Genomic DNA, 14,174 nt, shown 5'->3' on the forward strand with positions numbered 1-14,174 from the left:
GAGACCTGCTGAGCAGAACTTCACCACTTAATTCCTCCTACTACAGCCACAAAGGAGAGCAGCCAGGAGAGACCTTGGCTGTACAGATGCCACAAACAGGCATTGTCTCAGAACTAAATAAAAAGGGACATTGTTCACAAAGTAGTATCTCAGAAAAGTGGATAAAGATTTACAGGGCTGAACCTATGTATATTCATAACTGCCTTTCAGTAACACCACTAGAGTTGATGAACACAGCATACAGGTGTGTATCCTGTAAAAGAATTAAGACTAAAGTGTCCTCTAGATGAGATGGTCTAACATCTGAGTATAAATACAACTGGAATTGCACAGAAATTTTGTGGGTCTTCAGATCTCCTGTAGCAGCCACAACATTGCTTCGAACAGTCATTTCTAGACCATTCTACCCAAATCCTAACTTTATTTCTTTTCATGTTGCTTGCAGAAAGGAAACCTCTAAACCCTACCAGTGTGCCATTAACTGTTGTCCTCTACGAGATCTGAAAAGCATGAAGGCTGTAGCTCTCTTCATTTGTCTTCTAGGATCAGCTGTTGCTATTCCAGTAAGTCCTCATAGAATCATAGAATGGTTTAGGTTGGAAAGGACCTTGAAGATCATCGAGTTCCACCCCCCTGCCATAGACAGGGACACCTCCCACTAGATCAGGTTGCCCAAGGCCACGTCCAGCCTGGCCTTGAACACCTCCAGGGATGGGGCCTCAACAACCTCTCTGGGCAACCTGTTCCAGTGCCTTACAATCTGAAAGTGAAAAATTTATTCCTAATGTTTAATCTAAACCTGCCCTCTTCCAGTTTAAAGCCGTTCCCCCTTGTCCTATCACTATATGCCCTAGTAAAAAGTCCTCCCCCAGCTCTCCTGTAGGCCCCCTTTAGGTACTGGAAGGCCACAATAAGATCTCCCCAGAGCCTTCTCTTCTCCAGGCTGAACAGCCCCAACTCTCTCAGCCTCTCCTCATAGGAGAGGTGCTCCAGTCCTCGGATCATCCTTGTGGATCTCTTCTGGACACGGTCCTGCAGGTCCATGTCCTTCTTATGTTGGGGACTCCAGAGCTGGATGCAGTACTCCAGGTGGGGTCTCACAAGAGTGGAGTAGAGGGGCAGAATCACCTCCTTTGACCTACTGGCCACACTTCTTTTGATGCAGCCCAGGATACGGTTGGCCTTCTGGGCTGCGATCGCACATTGATGACTCATGCTGAGCTTCTGGTCAATCAGCACACCCAGGTCCTTCTCCTCAGGGCTGCTCTCCAGCCATTCCCCACCGAGCCTGTATTGGTGCTTGGGATTGCCCCGACCCACATGCAGGACCTTGCACTTGGCCTTGTTGATCTGCATGAGGTTGGCTTGGGCCCACCTCTCCAGCCTGTCCAGGTCCCTCTGAATGGCATCCCTCCCCTCCAGCATGTCTACCTTGTCAAAGAGCTTGGTATTATCGGCAAACTTGCTGAGGGTGCACTCAACCCCACTGTCCATGTCACCAACAAAGATGTTGAACAGTACAGGTCCCAGTACCGACCCCTGAGGAATGCCACTTGTCACTGATCTCCACATGGACATCAAGCCGTTGACCGCAACTCTTTGAGTGCGACCGCCCAGCAGTTCTTTATCCACCAAGTGGTCTATTTGTCAAATCCATGTCTCTTTAATTTAGAGACCAGGATATTGTACGGGACAGTGTCAAACGCTTTGCACAAGTCCAGGTAGATGACATCAGATGATCTTCCCTTGTCCACTGCTGCTGTAACCCCTTCATAGAAGGCCATCAAATTTGTCAGGCATGACTTGTCCTTATTAATGGGCACTTAATTCCCATTCTGTGAATACTCTATGTTATCCCATTGACCTATACAAGATTTACAAGATTTTTATTTACATGCAGATATTGAATATATTTGTCTATTCTAGACCCATCCCTTAAACTACAAACTCGGAACCCATGGCCAGAAAACTCCAGAGAAGGTACTCTTCTTGTTCTTTAAACATTAAGAAGCAACCTACATTGTTCATCTCAAATATATAAAACACACCAGCACATATCTAGTGACTGGCAAATTGATTTAGGTTAAAAAAAAATAGGCCACCTCACACCAAGAATTAGTACCAAGCATCTCATGCCTCGCATTTTACTTAGCTAGAAACAGAACAGGCCAAAATCTAAAGCTCACAACCAAAGTTTCACTTATTTGAAAAAATTACCTTAAATGAATCCCCACATATGATCATTACACCTGTATTCTTACAGACAATAAACTCCACTGACAGTTGAACTTGTGGTTATTGCTGCTCCAGTAAACAACGAGGATGCAATCCTCAATTTATCACACCAGGGGATCATATGCAGTTTCAAACATGTAAGAATTTTATCCAGCATATGTATTATTATTCACAATACAGAGCATTAGCTACAACTCAGCTTGGAAAAGTACACTGTGGCTGACAAGCCAGATACACAGCCCTGATGGTAATGATACAGATGACTTCAGCAGCCCTATGCCATATATACATGCTAATGACAGATCTCACAATTTTGTATTCATGGTTGACCCAAATCAAAATTCCTTTTGATTGTACTATTCTGGTGAGCATTTGTGGTTCAGACACAATGGACCTTGGCTCCAAACCAATGAATGTAGTAAGAAATGCAAAATCCCAAGTCTTACGCTAACCTTTTTTTAAATTATGAATTATATCACACTCTGTGCAGCTTTCCAGATGCATTTCATGTCAATCTGGATGGTGATCTGCATTATGAAAAGTAACAAACCCAACCTTTTCCTAATGAAATAGCCAGCATAACAAATTATGTTATAAACACTTGCTTGCAGCCTACAGCCCCAGAGACAACTCATAGAAGACACTTGCATCAAAACAAAACATTGCAATACTCGATGAATCATCAGTTCCAAGTGAATATGCAACATCTATCAAAGGCCAGTTGTCCCCTAACAGTAGCTAATTACAGCTACATTGACTGAAATTTGCCACCATATTAAGAGACCCAAGCATCTTCACAAGCAACCGAGTTCTAAAGGTTTATTTTATCCTGGGGACAAAGGTATAACAAAAAGCAGCTGCTAAAAGCCACATCCAGCACATCTCTGCATTGAGGTTGTGGCACATAACGAGGCTACCTGTCATGACACAAGCCCCAACTTTCTCAAACTACTGCTTCAAATACAGGCACCCATAATAGACAATCTTAATGACTGTTTGGCCTTATATTTTCTAACTCTGTAGAACTGGAAACCCTTCACAGAAGACTGCTTTTTGCTTAAACCTGAAGCCATATAATATGTCGTACGCAGCAGTGCACAAAAACACATGCGAAAAAACCCTGTTCCTGAAACTTAATTTTCACATGTTTGAATATCAGTTTAAGATGCTTCGTAACATGTAGATCACTTTTTATAAGGTCTTCAAGAAATGTGTATTTAATCTGGAAAAACTTTTCACTGAATTTCTGTTAGATTTGAGCAAATATACAATCTTTCCCTGGCAAAATTTGAGTTGGAAATGACATAGTGAATATATATTGCCTAGTACTCTTCCTGCATCAGCAAGTACACCAGGCAAAAGACAAACTTGTAAAACATTCAGATACCGCCTTGACATTAGCAAATATAATATAGCTGATTTGCCAAGAGCCAAATTAATATTTCTAAACCTACCATTTTTTTAATATTTGGTTAGTGGAGTGTTTGTTACCAAGCAGTCATGACTCTGCCCACACTAAAGGAAATGCTATTCCAGCAACTTGGGCACTTGAAAGGTCTTATTTTCATAAATGAACCCCCCAAAAGCTTTAAGAAAAATCAGCATTAGGTGCTGTATTGTAGTAAGCAGTTAGCAACACTGAACATCCATAGGTGTTGTTCAGAAATACTTTAGACATTGCTGCTATTGGAAGTGTCTGTACTCAGCCAGCAGCTGCTGTGATGCTAACAGCAGCAAAAAGGCAATTGCTGCAGCAAGAGCTAACAGTCATTTTAGTATCTGCTTTTTCCTTGAGCATTTGAACCTTTTCCACTGAAATTTTGCTATTGGCTTGACAGCATGCAAAAAAAAAAAAGCCACTCAAACACCTATGATTCCTACTAGTGAGCTTATGATGCAGTAGTTTCCACCAAATGCAATAGTTCCTGATTAATTCAGTTAGGAAACAATAATGTATCAGACTTAAAGTAGATTAATATGTTGATTATGAAATAGTTAAGACGCAGTGCGCTCCTCAGGAATTACTACCACAACACCTTGCAAAAGATGCTCTCTCTCCCCCTGCCCCTCTTTTCCCAGGCCTCCCATTTATTTGTGTAGGAAGACGAGTATCACATCCCCCTTCTCTGAGGTAATTGATAATTACTGCAGCCCACAAGTGCCTGAAGTTATGACACTAAATTACTAATTAAGCGTTTAAGATTTCACAAGACACCCATGTGCATCTATCTCCTATGAGATCTTAAACAGAGTTGCATAGACTTCTTAGAAACTCTGGCAATAAAAGAAGGGAGAGATCAACAACTTTGCTGAGAAACGGAGATGACATCAGGTGTGAATTCATGCTCTGGGCGAGCTTCTTTACAAAGAAAAAAAAATAAAGTCAGTGTCATGCCTTGCAATACAAAGCAAAAATAACATTGCATTGACTTCAAATAAATTCTAAGATTTAGTAATCTACTTGTTAATTTTTAACTTCTTCTTGTTGTTGTTGTTGTTTAAGACTGAAGATATCCATCCTGAAGCCCCAAAGGAAAAGAATGCAGGGTATGTAGACAAGGGTGATTTGCTGCCCAGTCACAAAAACCTAAAACCAGAGGTATCAGTACCAGGCACTGAGCATGGGGATGAGCCCCAGATCACTAGAAAACAAGGAAGAACTGGTAGCGAGCACCAAGGGAAAAATAGCCTAAAAAGCATCAATTTCCTTGCGCTGCACAATAAACCAGGTTTGGCTTCTGATAACCAGGATGGTGACTCTGGAAGCAGCAGCAGAGAACAGTCCAGCTCTGAGCATTACCAGTCCAGCAGGCATGAGAAACACAGCAATACAGCCAATCGACATGTTCTGGGCAGCGCAGAAAATCCGGCAGATGCACTCAGTCTTTATCATGAGCATAACACATGGAAATATAATAAAAATACAGTTGGCCTATCTGAAACAAACAGTGAAAGTGAGGAAGAAGAAGGTGTGGAAGAAGAGGATGAGGAATGGGGCGAAGAAACTGATTACAGAGATATGAAGCCCAAAGGCCACCAGTCAAATCAAGGTAACCAATACAGAAGGCAGCAAAATGAAAACAGTATGCAATCTGATGAAATCCTGAGAGATTCTGGTCAACCAATCCGGATAACCAAGAGACATGGTGAGAAATTTGACCTAGAAGAAGAGAGGGAGAAGAGCCAGAAGAAGCCATATAAAGAAGAAATACTCCTTTCTCAAAAAACCCGTAATGAAGATCAGGATGACGAGCAGCAAAGCCAAGAGAGGAAAGACAATATTCAAGTAAACTATCAAAGTGATCACGACGCAGTGGTGAAAACTCAAGGTATGGAGAACAGTAATGTTGATGATGATAGTCACGACAGTGGTGATGTTGATGGTGAGGAAGATCTCAGCAATTCCTGGAAAGAAGCAGCCTATGAGGAAGAGGAGACAATCCAGAGTAATGACCGGGAGAGAACCAGTACTGACCACAAAGGGGAAGGTACCACCGAAGATGACACTGCAGTTCGTAGAGAGACTGAGGATTACCAAGATGTCAAGATTAAAGACCTTATTCACTCTGAAAAAGATGATTACAATCGTCAGCCACCTAATTTTGATGGCGAGCAACAACTGGAAACAAGTAGCTCTGTTCAGAGCATGAATTCAATGGGAAGTGAAGATAAGGTAAATTCTCTTTAAATTAAAGTGGGAATACTAGGTGCTCAGGCCTTACTGAGCTCCTGTTTCTCTGTCTCCATCTCCTTCTCCCCCCTCCCCCCAAATAACAGAACGCTTTAATACTACCAGAGGCTTTATGCGCTTCTCACGCATTTTGCATAGCAACATCTTTTCTGCTGCAAGCACAGCAAACTGTGCCTCAGTCAGCTCTGTATTTGTACCTGAAAAAAATTTTGTGCAAGTATTTTTTTCTTCCCAAGATTCACCACAACTTCTGCTTATGTCTCTGTGACTGTGCAGGTTAAGACTACAGGCAGTGCCTATGGTGAGATGGAAAATGCAAGCAACAGGAGTGAGAAGGCTCTCCTGGGTAAGCCACAAGCAAAGCCATCGTATAACTGCTAACTCTCTGCCGCTGGGGAATCTGCTGGTCTGCATTTTTTTCCTGCCTTTGGCAACACATAGTTTCACATGACTGAACTGTGCTTGCACATAATCCTGCATTGCAGTTATGTTTCCAGAGAATCCCTTCCATACACCCTTTCTCACTCATTTGTTTGTGAAAAACGTTTGCAGAGAGTGCACAAATTTTTGTGTCAGTTATAGAGGAATGGAATTACCTTTCATTGAAACCATTCAGCTTCAGAACAGTAGCTTGAATTCAACTAGGAATGGGACAAGGGCCAGTGCTGGGCTCAGCAAGGACAGATGGAATATGTTTCACCAAAGGAAGCTGGAAGTAAATGTCAGTCCTTACAGAAGTAGCTTTTTCCAAGAAATTTATTTCCCCATCCAATTCAAACCTGGAACTGCTAGAATTCTCTCACAAATCCTCATTTAAAGTTTGGCTTGCTTTATTCAATACAAGATCCAGCTGCATTTTAACAAACTTACAAAAAGCACTTGAGTTCTAGGTGACTATTAGGCCGTATTTTGCTTTGACTGTCAGTAGTACCTGACAAATGCTTGGCTTCGTCCCATCCCCTCTAACAGTCCCTCTTTCTTGCTATGACCGCTAGACCCATGTAGGAACTTCCACTGCAAAAGAGGTAAAGTCTGTCACATGGACAAACAAGGGAAACCCAGATGTATTTGCCAAGATCCTGCTGCTTGCCCTTCCACCAAAGACTATGAGCATGTAAGTATTTCATTCAGTGCATGGCATGGGGGAAAGCCAACTGAAATGTTTACAATATAACACATTCCCCTGCTATTATTTAAAATAATTCTACCCTAAAAAGCATGCAAGCGGGTTTGGGTGATTCCAGTAATTTTAACAGTAAGTATAAGGTACCCAAACTCACTGACTATAGCTTGAGAATAGTATGAACACATATTGCTATGTATTACCTAAAGTGATTTGCTTCACTTCAATATTACCTATTATATTACACATATTGGTACGTATTACCTAAAGTGATTTGCTTCACTTAGTCTCTCAGGATCATAGCTTTTTCTTGTCACTAAAAGTTCTATTTATCCATTGGATGTTTTAGAGCATATACTGAATACGAGTACATGTCTAGCATAATAATCCTTTACCTTCTCATAAACTATATTACTACCACACAAAAATAAATTCAAGGGTCTCAAAACTGGGTGTGTTAAGTACAGACAACTAATCCTTATGTAGGCATATAACAACTACAATTTTCAATACTTCTGATAACATGTATTCCCTTGTCGGTATTCACAACTGCTACACCGTATGCTAATGATACTTTATTATTGTAATGCCTATATGAGTGACCAGAATTTTTCTCACCACAGTGGTGGGGGTGGGTTTGTTTTTCACTCCTCCTCTAGGTTTGTGGTACAGATAATAAGACTTATGATGGCACATGTCAACTCTTTGGCACCAAATGTCAACTTGAAGGGACAAAAATGGGACGCCAGCTGCACCTAGACTATATGGGCTCCTGCAAATGTAAGGCTTGTTTTTCTATGAAGAATTCACCTAGGTATAAAGAGCCACTGGCCTTAACTACCAGCTAGCCCTAAGTTATCTATCTACTTCCTGTGCTCTCCCCCTCTGCTAATTAAGGCCTTCAAACCCTAAACATGTCTAAAAGTTGCTTTTTCTATAATTAAGGGTATTAAGCATCTGAATCCTAAAGACATTCCTCCTGTGCTTACACCAATTTGTTGTCAACCCTGTCTTCCCCCTGCTCTGTCTTACATGTTCCCATTGCTATAGCATCTGAAGATGTTTTTTTAATACCTTGACCAGAAAACCAGTATTTATAGCCAGTTAATAAATGAAAATGTCAAACACCCCCCACCCCCCCATCCCCAATCTCCAAAAACTACTTAGATGCCAAATGCAGAAGTCAGGATCTAAAAGCTAGAACTGATTTCCAAGCTCTTCAATTGCTGCATACCCCGACAGGAAAGCACACACTCAGTCAGAACATGCCTTTGCTGTTGAGAACTCTGCTTTCATGCAACTGACTGATAACAGTTTCACTGCACAACTCTGCTCAGAAGCTGCACAGATATATAAAGCTTGTGGCTTGCACAACTATTTAAGCAAGTGCACCAAAGAATTGTAGATTTATAATTGAACCCATTAGTTGCATTCCCAATTTTAGGTATTAACAGCTCCAACAATTTTAAGCTTAATTGGAAGTTTGTTAGTGAGAATCAAATCTAAGTTGGCTCAGAAATTCTTGAATGGGGACTTAATAGACCACTTGTTAACAAAAGCTTTCCTATTTGGCACAGACATCCCTCACTGTACTGATTATGAAGTGGATCAGTTCCCCCTCCGGATGCGAGACTGGCTTAAAAATATCCTTATGCAATATTATGAACGTGATCTGGATACTTCTGGATTTCTAACTGAAAAGCAAAGGAGTAAGGTCAGCAATCCTTTTCAAGTAAGACCATGCAGTTACATTGTTAAAGCCGGACGAGCCATGTGAAAAAGTGATTCACATCTTATGAGTTCTCCCATTTCCTATGAGCATTCCCTTTCTGGTTAAGGCAATTTAGATTCAACTAGATTCACAAGTTGCAACAGACACTTACATGTCCCCTCGCACTCATTTAAGCTGAGACACATTTCTGCTATGAATGTTGCTGCTGTCCAAGCAAATGCAAGCCAAGGGTATTACTTTTAAGTCAGTGTCTACAGACAAGAGGCAGAAAAGTCAGAATTAGTGCACACCTAGATAAACATTGTTCCCTTGAGAAGACATGAAACAACTTCTGTGCTTTGTGACAAACCTCTTGGAAAGATCAACTAATACGTAGATATGGATGATTCAATTCATGCAGTCAATGCCGTTTTCCAAAGGACTTGAGGAAACTAAGCAGCCATAAGATGGAAGGTCTAGGTACGGATAACTAGTAAAAAGAGAGTAAGAGGGAAGAGTCAGCCAAGAGCTCACGTGTGGAGTCCTACAAGTTGAAAGGCCCTGTGCCATTCAGCTTTTGTTAAGTGACCTGGAAGAGGAAAGTAGGTGACAAAGTCTGCTGACAACGCACAGGTATGCGAAGGAAGGAAGGACAGACTTGGACTCACCACGAAGAAAACTGCTCAGGACCTCATGAGACTGAGCGACTGGGCAGTCACACAGTCACACAGGATCCGAGACAGAATTACTATGTAGAGTTTAGGGGACCCTCACGGGGGCAGGAGATGACTGCCTTGGACCAACCAAAAGTAGCTCCTCTTCTGTTCTTGAGACACACCTTGTACTTGACGATCAATACAAGAGTACCTGAAAATGGACTAACCAGTAATGGGTATTGTTTGCACTTTTTAATCCAGCCCCATGCACTGTCCATCTACACTGTGATATTCAAAGGCTATAAAATTACACAAGTTTGATGCTCAGCTTTAATAGACAAGATCTGCTTTCTACCATCCAGTAGACCTGCAGCATCACACTATGTTGGCTTTAAATGGAGTAAGCATCTATTACCATTGGGCTTTTTTTTTTTGAGAAGGATTTATGCCAAATGAATTGGTGACAGTAGTTTGGTTTTGAAGATATAGATGCCGTAACTGCCTGTCATGGTTTAGCTCCAGCTAGCAATAAAAAACTACATGGTCTTTTCACCCACCCCCCTACACCCCCAGCTGTAACAAGAAGAGAATTGGAAGAAAAAGGCAAAACTCATGGGTTCAGATAAAGGCAGTTTAACAGAACAGCACAGAAAAGAGGAAAACAACAACAGTAACACTGTTAGAGGAATGCACAAAACACAATTAATGTACCACCTCACACCTACTGAACCCAGGAAGTCCCCAGCCTGCTCCCAAGCAGCGATTCCTGCCCCCCCACCCCAGCCAGCTCCCCTGACTCTATACTGGGCATGGTTCACATGGTATGGAATACCCATTTGGCTAGTTTGGGTCAGCTGACCTTCCCCATCCCCCGCTCTAAAAAGCCATAACTGTAAGAAACTAGTTAAAGTTAAACCAAGTCTTGGGCTGCTCTAACTCTGAAGTAGGAGTTGCATGCAGTAGGTCACAGCAGGTTTATACAAAATATGCTTGAGCAACACCAAAGACTACTCACACAGTTACCAAGTGGGACATTGACCTACCCAGAACATCTAAAACTAAATGGTATGAATTAGCTGATTTCTGAGATGGATTATTTCACACCAAAAGCTGAGTTGCTTGCCTCAGGACAGAAGGTCAACAAATGTGATAAAACTGGTTTCATCTCCTACCAACCTGAGACTACTGCCTGCTTAGCTGAGTCTGATGATTAGGCCACAGGAATTTCACTTCCTTTCTAGTTACTACCAAAGTTGACACAGACAGCAACAAAAATCATCTGGACTACTTGAAGCAAGCTTTTCATACCGTGTATGGTCACAAACACTAAACCGCATTTCCCCAGTGGTATTTTATCAAGTTTCATTTCTCCAAACCACCTCCTTGCTGGATAGTTCTCTTCTGGACAGATCTTCATCCCTAAACAAACAAACAAAAAAAAATCAATTTCTCTGTTGTGTTCAGGTCAAGAAAATCTACCAGAATGACAAGCGCCTTGTGGCTGGTGACCATGCAGTTGAGCTGCTCCTGCATGACTTTGAGAAAAATTATCACATGTATGTGTATCCTGTGCACTGGCAGTTTCATCAGCTTGATCAGCACCCTGTTGACAGGTAAAAAAAAAAAAAACAAAAAACCACGTTTGTGGGTTCAGTTCCAATTTGCTGTTTAAGCTCAGGTTGTTTTGCTTTTCTAAACCAGTCGAAGGATTCTCTACTTACAGGACCAGTCCCTCAGCTGACAGAAGGCAGTATCTTCCTCTTTCTAAGGAAGTATTAATCTCTAACACAGAACTTCTCTCATTGTTTTGCTGGAGCCATGTCTTCGGTCAGAACTTGCTAGTCTCTTGCCTTAGATAATCACCATGTATTACACATTATGCTCTACGGTGTCTTAATAGCTACTAATGCCCTGATCCTGGAAGAAAACAAGGCTCATAAGAACCTGTTATTACTGAAGCTAAGAGCAATAGGCCAAGTACAAAGGGCAGAGGCCTGTAAGCAATAATTCGCTAGTGAGATACCCATAGTTTTCAATTAATACTACAGAATTCTCTCAGTTTAAGGACCAGATATGTTAAGACAGCACCTGTGTCACAGAGGAAGCCGCTCACATCTGAGAACATGACTAAAAGTTCAGGCTTTTGGTCATGACACTGGGTGGTGGGATCCATGTTTCAAGGCCGCAGGCCCTCAATGCCTCATGCTGATCACGCGTATTGTCTTAGAACATAGACAAGCACCTTTGCAAGCTTGATCTCCTGAAGATCAATGGGAAAATTCCACAACTGACGAGTTGTGAAAAAGTCACAGTAATACTTGTTCTAGAAAAAAAAATGTTAGCAAACAAATAGCAGTAAAAACATTTTTTACACATCATCATAATGACCTGGGACAGATTCACTACAGAAGCACCACAACAGAATCCACTAGGGCATCTCCGTCAAAGCCACTGTTGTCATCTTCTAGCAGCTTTTATCATCTTTGATGATCCTGATAATTTATTAATGAACTACAGCTCTACATACCTGCTCTTTCTTTCAGATTATTAACACACTCAGAAATCGCGCCTTTGAGAGCTTCCCTTGTTCCCATGGAACACTGCATAACCCGTTTCTTCCAAGAGTGCGATGGAGACCAAGATAAACTCATTGCTTTTAAGGAATGGTGCCACTGCTTTGGGATTAAGGAAGGTAAACATAAAAGAACAGGGCAAAATATTCCTATCAAGACTAGGCACATTCTCAGACCACAATGTACAGGAAAGAAATTGTAGCCAGCAGCTCATGGCTACTGTGCATGGAGGCAAATGGAATAGTAATGACAAGACCGCAAAAGGTGCAAGGTTCAGAATTGTTTTATAGAGATAGGAAAAAGTAATCTTTTCCATGAGGAAAAAATTAGGAGGTAGTTTGTACTAAATATCTAATCATTCCTATGTGGTGTCTGAACCTATATGTTCTGCATCTCCGTCTCTCAAGAAACACTCTATTTTATTCTGTGCCAAAGGAAAGGCAAAGAGAGCTTGTACTTTTAAATCAGCGGTCAAAGTATATTGATTGAAAATACATTTAAAGATCTCAAGCCAAGTAGGAAAAACAACTGAGATCTCTCACTGATCAAATAACTATGCTGACCTCTAGATTATTACATACATGCTGTATTCATGCTGTAGCTGTAGGCCAAACAGTCTATTTTACCTAATCTGTCAGATGAAACACAGGCTCAGATAGTGCCCACCAGACTGCATGCATCAGGAGGCTTAGGCAGAGGCAGAGACAGTTTCTGACTCCTAAATGGGCTAGGTATATGTTTTGTTCAGCTCAATCCACATCAAGACTTCTCTAGGACAGTGAAAAGCTAGGTACTACTGTGCTGGTGATGTCTCGAGAATTAGGCAGCTGCTGAAAAGAAGCCATCATGATAGCAATTTGAGATTTACATGACTACATTAAACCTAAGGCATTCTTTTGCAATCTACCTTCTTCTGATCTAGCCCCGAGTGACAGCTGAACAATACTGCCAGTCATTAAGCAATGGTAGCAGTTGCACAGATTAATGCTGAAACAGTTAAGTGACAGGAGGAATTTGGCTAAACAAATGGACTGAAGAAGCATGTTCAAAATCCTACTAGCAACTCCCTAATTTTAAGTGGGTGCTGATTCTGGTCAGAGGTCAGACATGCAGACCCTTTACTCTTCCCAGAATTTTTCCGGCTGTTCTGATGACCATTTACCAGTCACAAACCACACATGGAAGTAAGCTTTGAGGAGTTGTACTGCTGCTAATGATTGTTCATCCAAAGAGGGGTTGAAGGGTCAGTTATTTGTGAAGAGGGGGCTGTAAGGGATTCTTGGCTCACAAACAGATCAAGAAGACCTAACACTGGAAACAAGAAAGCACCTATATCAGGAAGAGTCTAAATGAATGGCTCCTGAATATGATAGCAGCAACCATGCTTGGTTTCTTGTAGGGATACGTGAGCCCTCTGAAAATTTAGTGTATCACTTTCTTGATAGTGATACAGCATAAAAATGTCTCTTTGTCATCAAATGTTAATAATATGTTCTTCTTTTTTGCAGAAGACATAAATGAAAATCTCCTGTTCTGAGCCTGGCTGAACAGAGTCCCAGTGCTGCACTAAAACTGGTGAAATATGTGAATCCTGTTTATTTCTGTAATTAACAGTTTCATAGTTCTCAAGACAAAGGTGGCATAAGGTTCACTGCATTCTTATCAAATAACACAAGTGCAAAAAAGTTCTACATTTATTAACAGCAGAAAAATGTAACTATTCTAAGTGGTTCAGAGCTAAATAACCAGTGTTTTCCCCCACATGTATCCATGATCTCTCTGAACCAATAAATAGTACTAACCTGATGACTGTTGTTCACAAAACACTTCGGTAGAATTATAGGATGTGGATTTTACCATACACTGAAGAAAATTACCTTGAAATAGGACTCGTTTCCTTTATTTACTGTATTGTCAGTTTAACATTCTGCATAGAAGCCTCAAATAAAATAAAAATCTGCCTAGATATATGGGTTTTGTGAGAACTTTGTCAAAGACAAGGTATCAAGGCAATGGTTCAATGAAAATTTCATTTCAGATTTAAGGGAGGAGAAGAAACTAGAGTGTAGATCATATATAGCAGTCCTTAAACCACAATTCAAAATACATGAAAAAAATTAGCTCTTTTCTGATACTTCTTCCCTTACCTCTTGAAACACAACAGAAATAGTACCAATGCCACACA

The 14,174-nt window shown here is 41.1% G+C and overlaps 1 protein-coding gene across 1 annotated transcript; it reads left to right on the forward strand.

Moving 5' to 3' along the window:
- The first annotated feature begins 509 nt into the window (after positions 1-509).
- SPARCL1 (SPARC-like 1 (hevin)) lies at positions 510-13,526 on the forward strand. The gene is made up of 10 exons (XM_009890749.1): positions 510-563; positions 1,927-1,980; positions 4,739-5,908; positions 6,203-6,272; positions 6,922-7,040; positions 7,709-7,829; positions 8,627-8,763; positions 10,881-11,029; positions 11,960-12,108; positions 13,498-13,526. The coding sequence occupies exons 1-10, from the start codon at positions 510-512 to the stop codon at positions 13,524-13,526; spliced, it is 2,052 nt and encodes a 683-aa protein (XP_009889051.1).
- The last annotated feature ends 648 nt before the right edge of the window (positions 13,527-14,174 follow it).

Source organism: Charadrius vociferus, unplaced genomic scaffold, assembly GCF_000708025.1.
Source record: "Charadrius vociferus isolate BGI_N301 unplaced genomic scaffold, ASM70802v2 scaffold178, whole genome shotgun sequence".
Taxonomy (NCBI): Eukaryota; Metazoa; Chordata; class Aves; order Charadriiformes; family Charadriidae; genus Charadrius; species Charadrius vociferus.

Coding starts and splice junctions, on each gene's coding strand:
- SPARCL1 (XM_009890749.1), top strand. CDS start 510: ATGAAGGCTGTAGCTCTCTTCATTTGTCTTCTAGGATCAGCTGTTGCT. Junction 564..1,926: donor GATCAGCTGTTGCTATTCCA/GTAAGTCCTCAT, acceptor TGTCTATTCTAG/ACCCATCCCTTAAACTACAA. Junction 1,981..4,738: donor GCCAGAAAACTCCAGAGAAG/GTACTCTTCTTG, acceptor TTGTTGTTTAAG/ACTGAAGATATCCATCCTGA.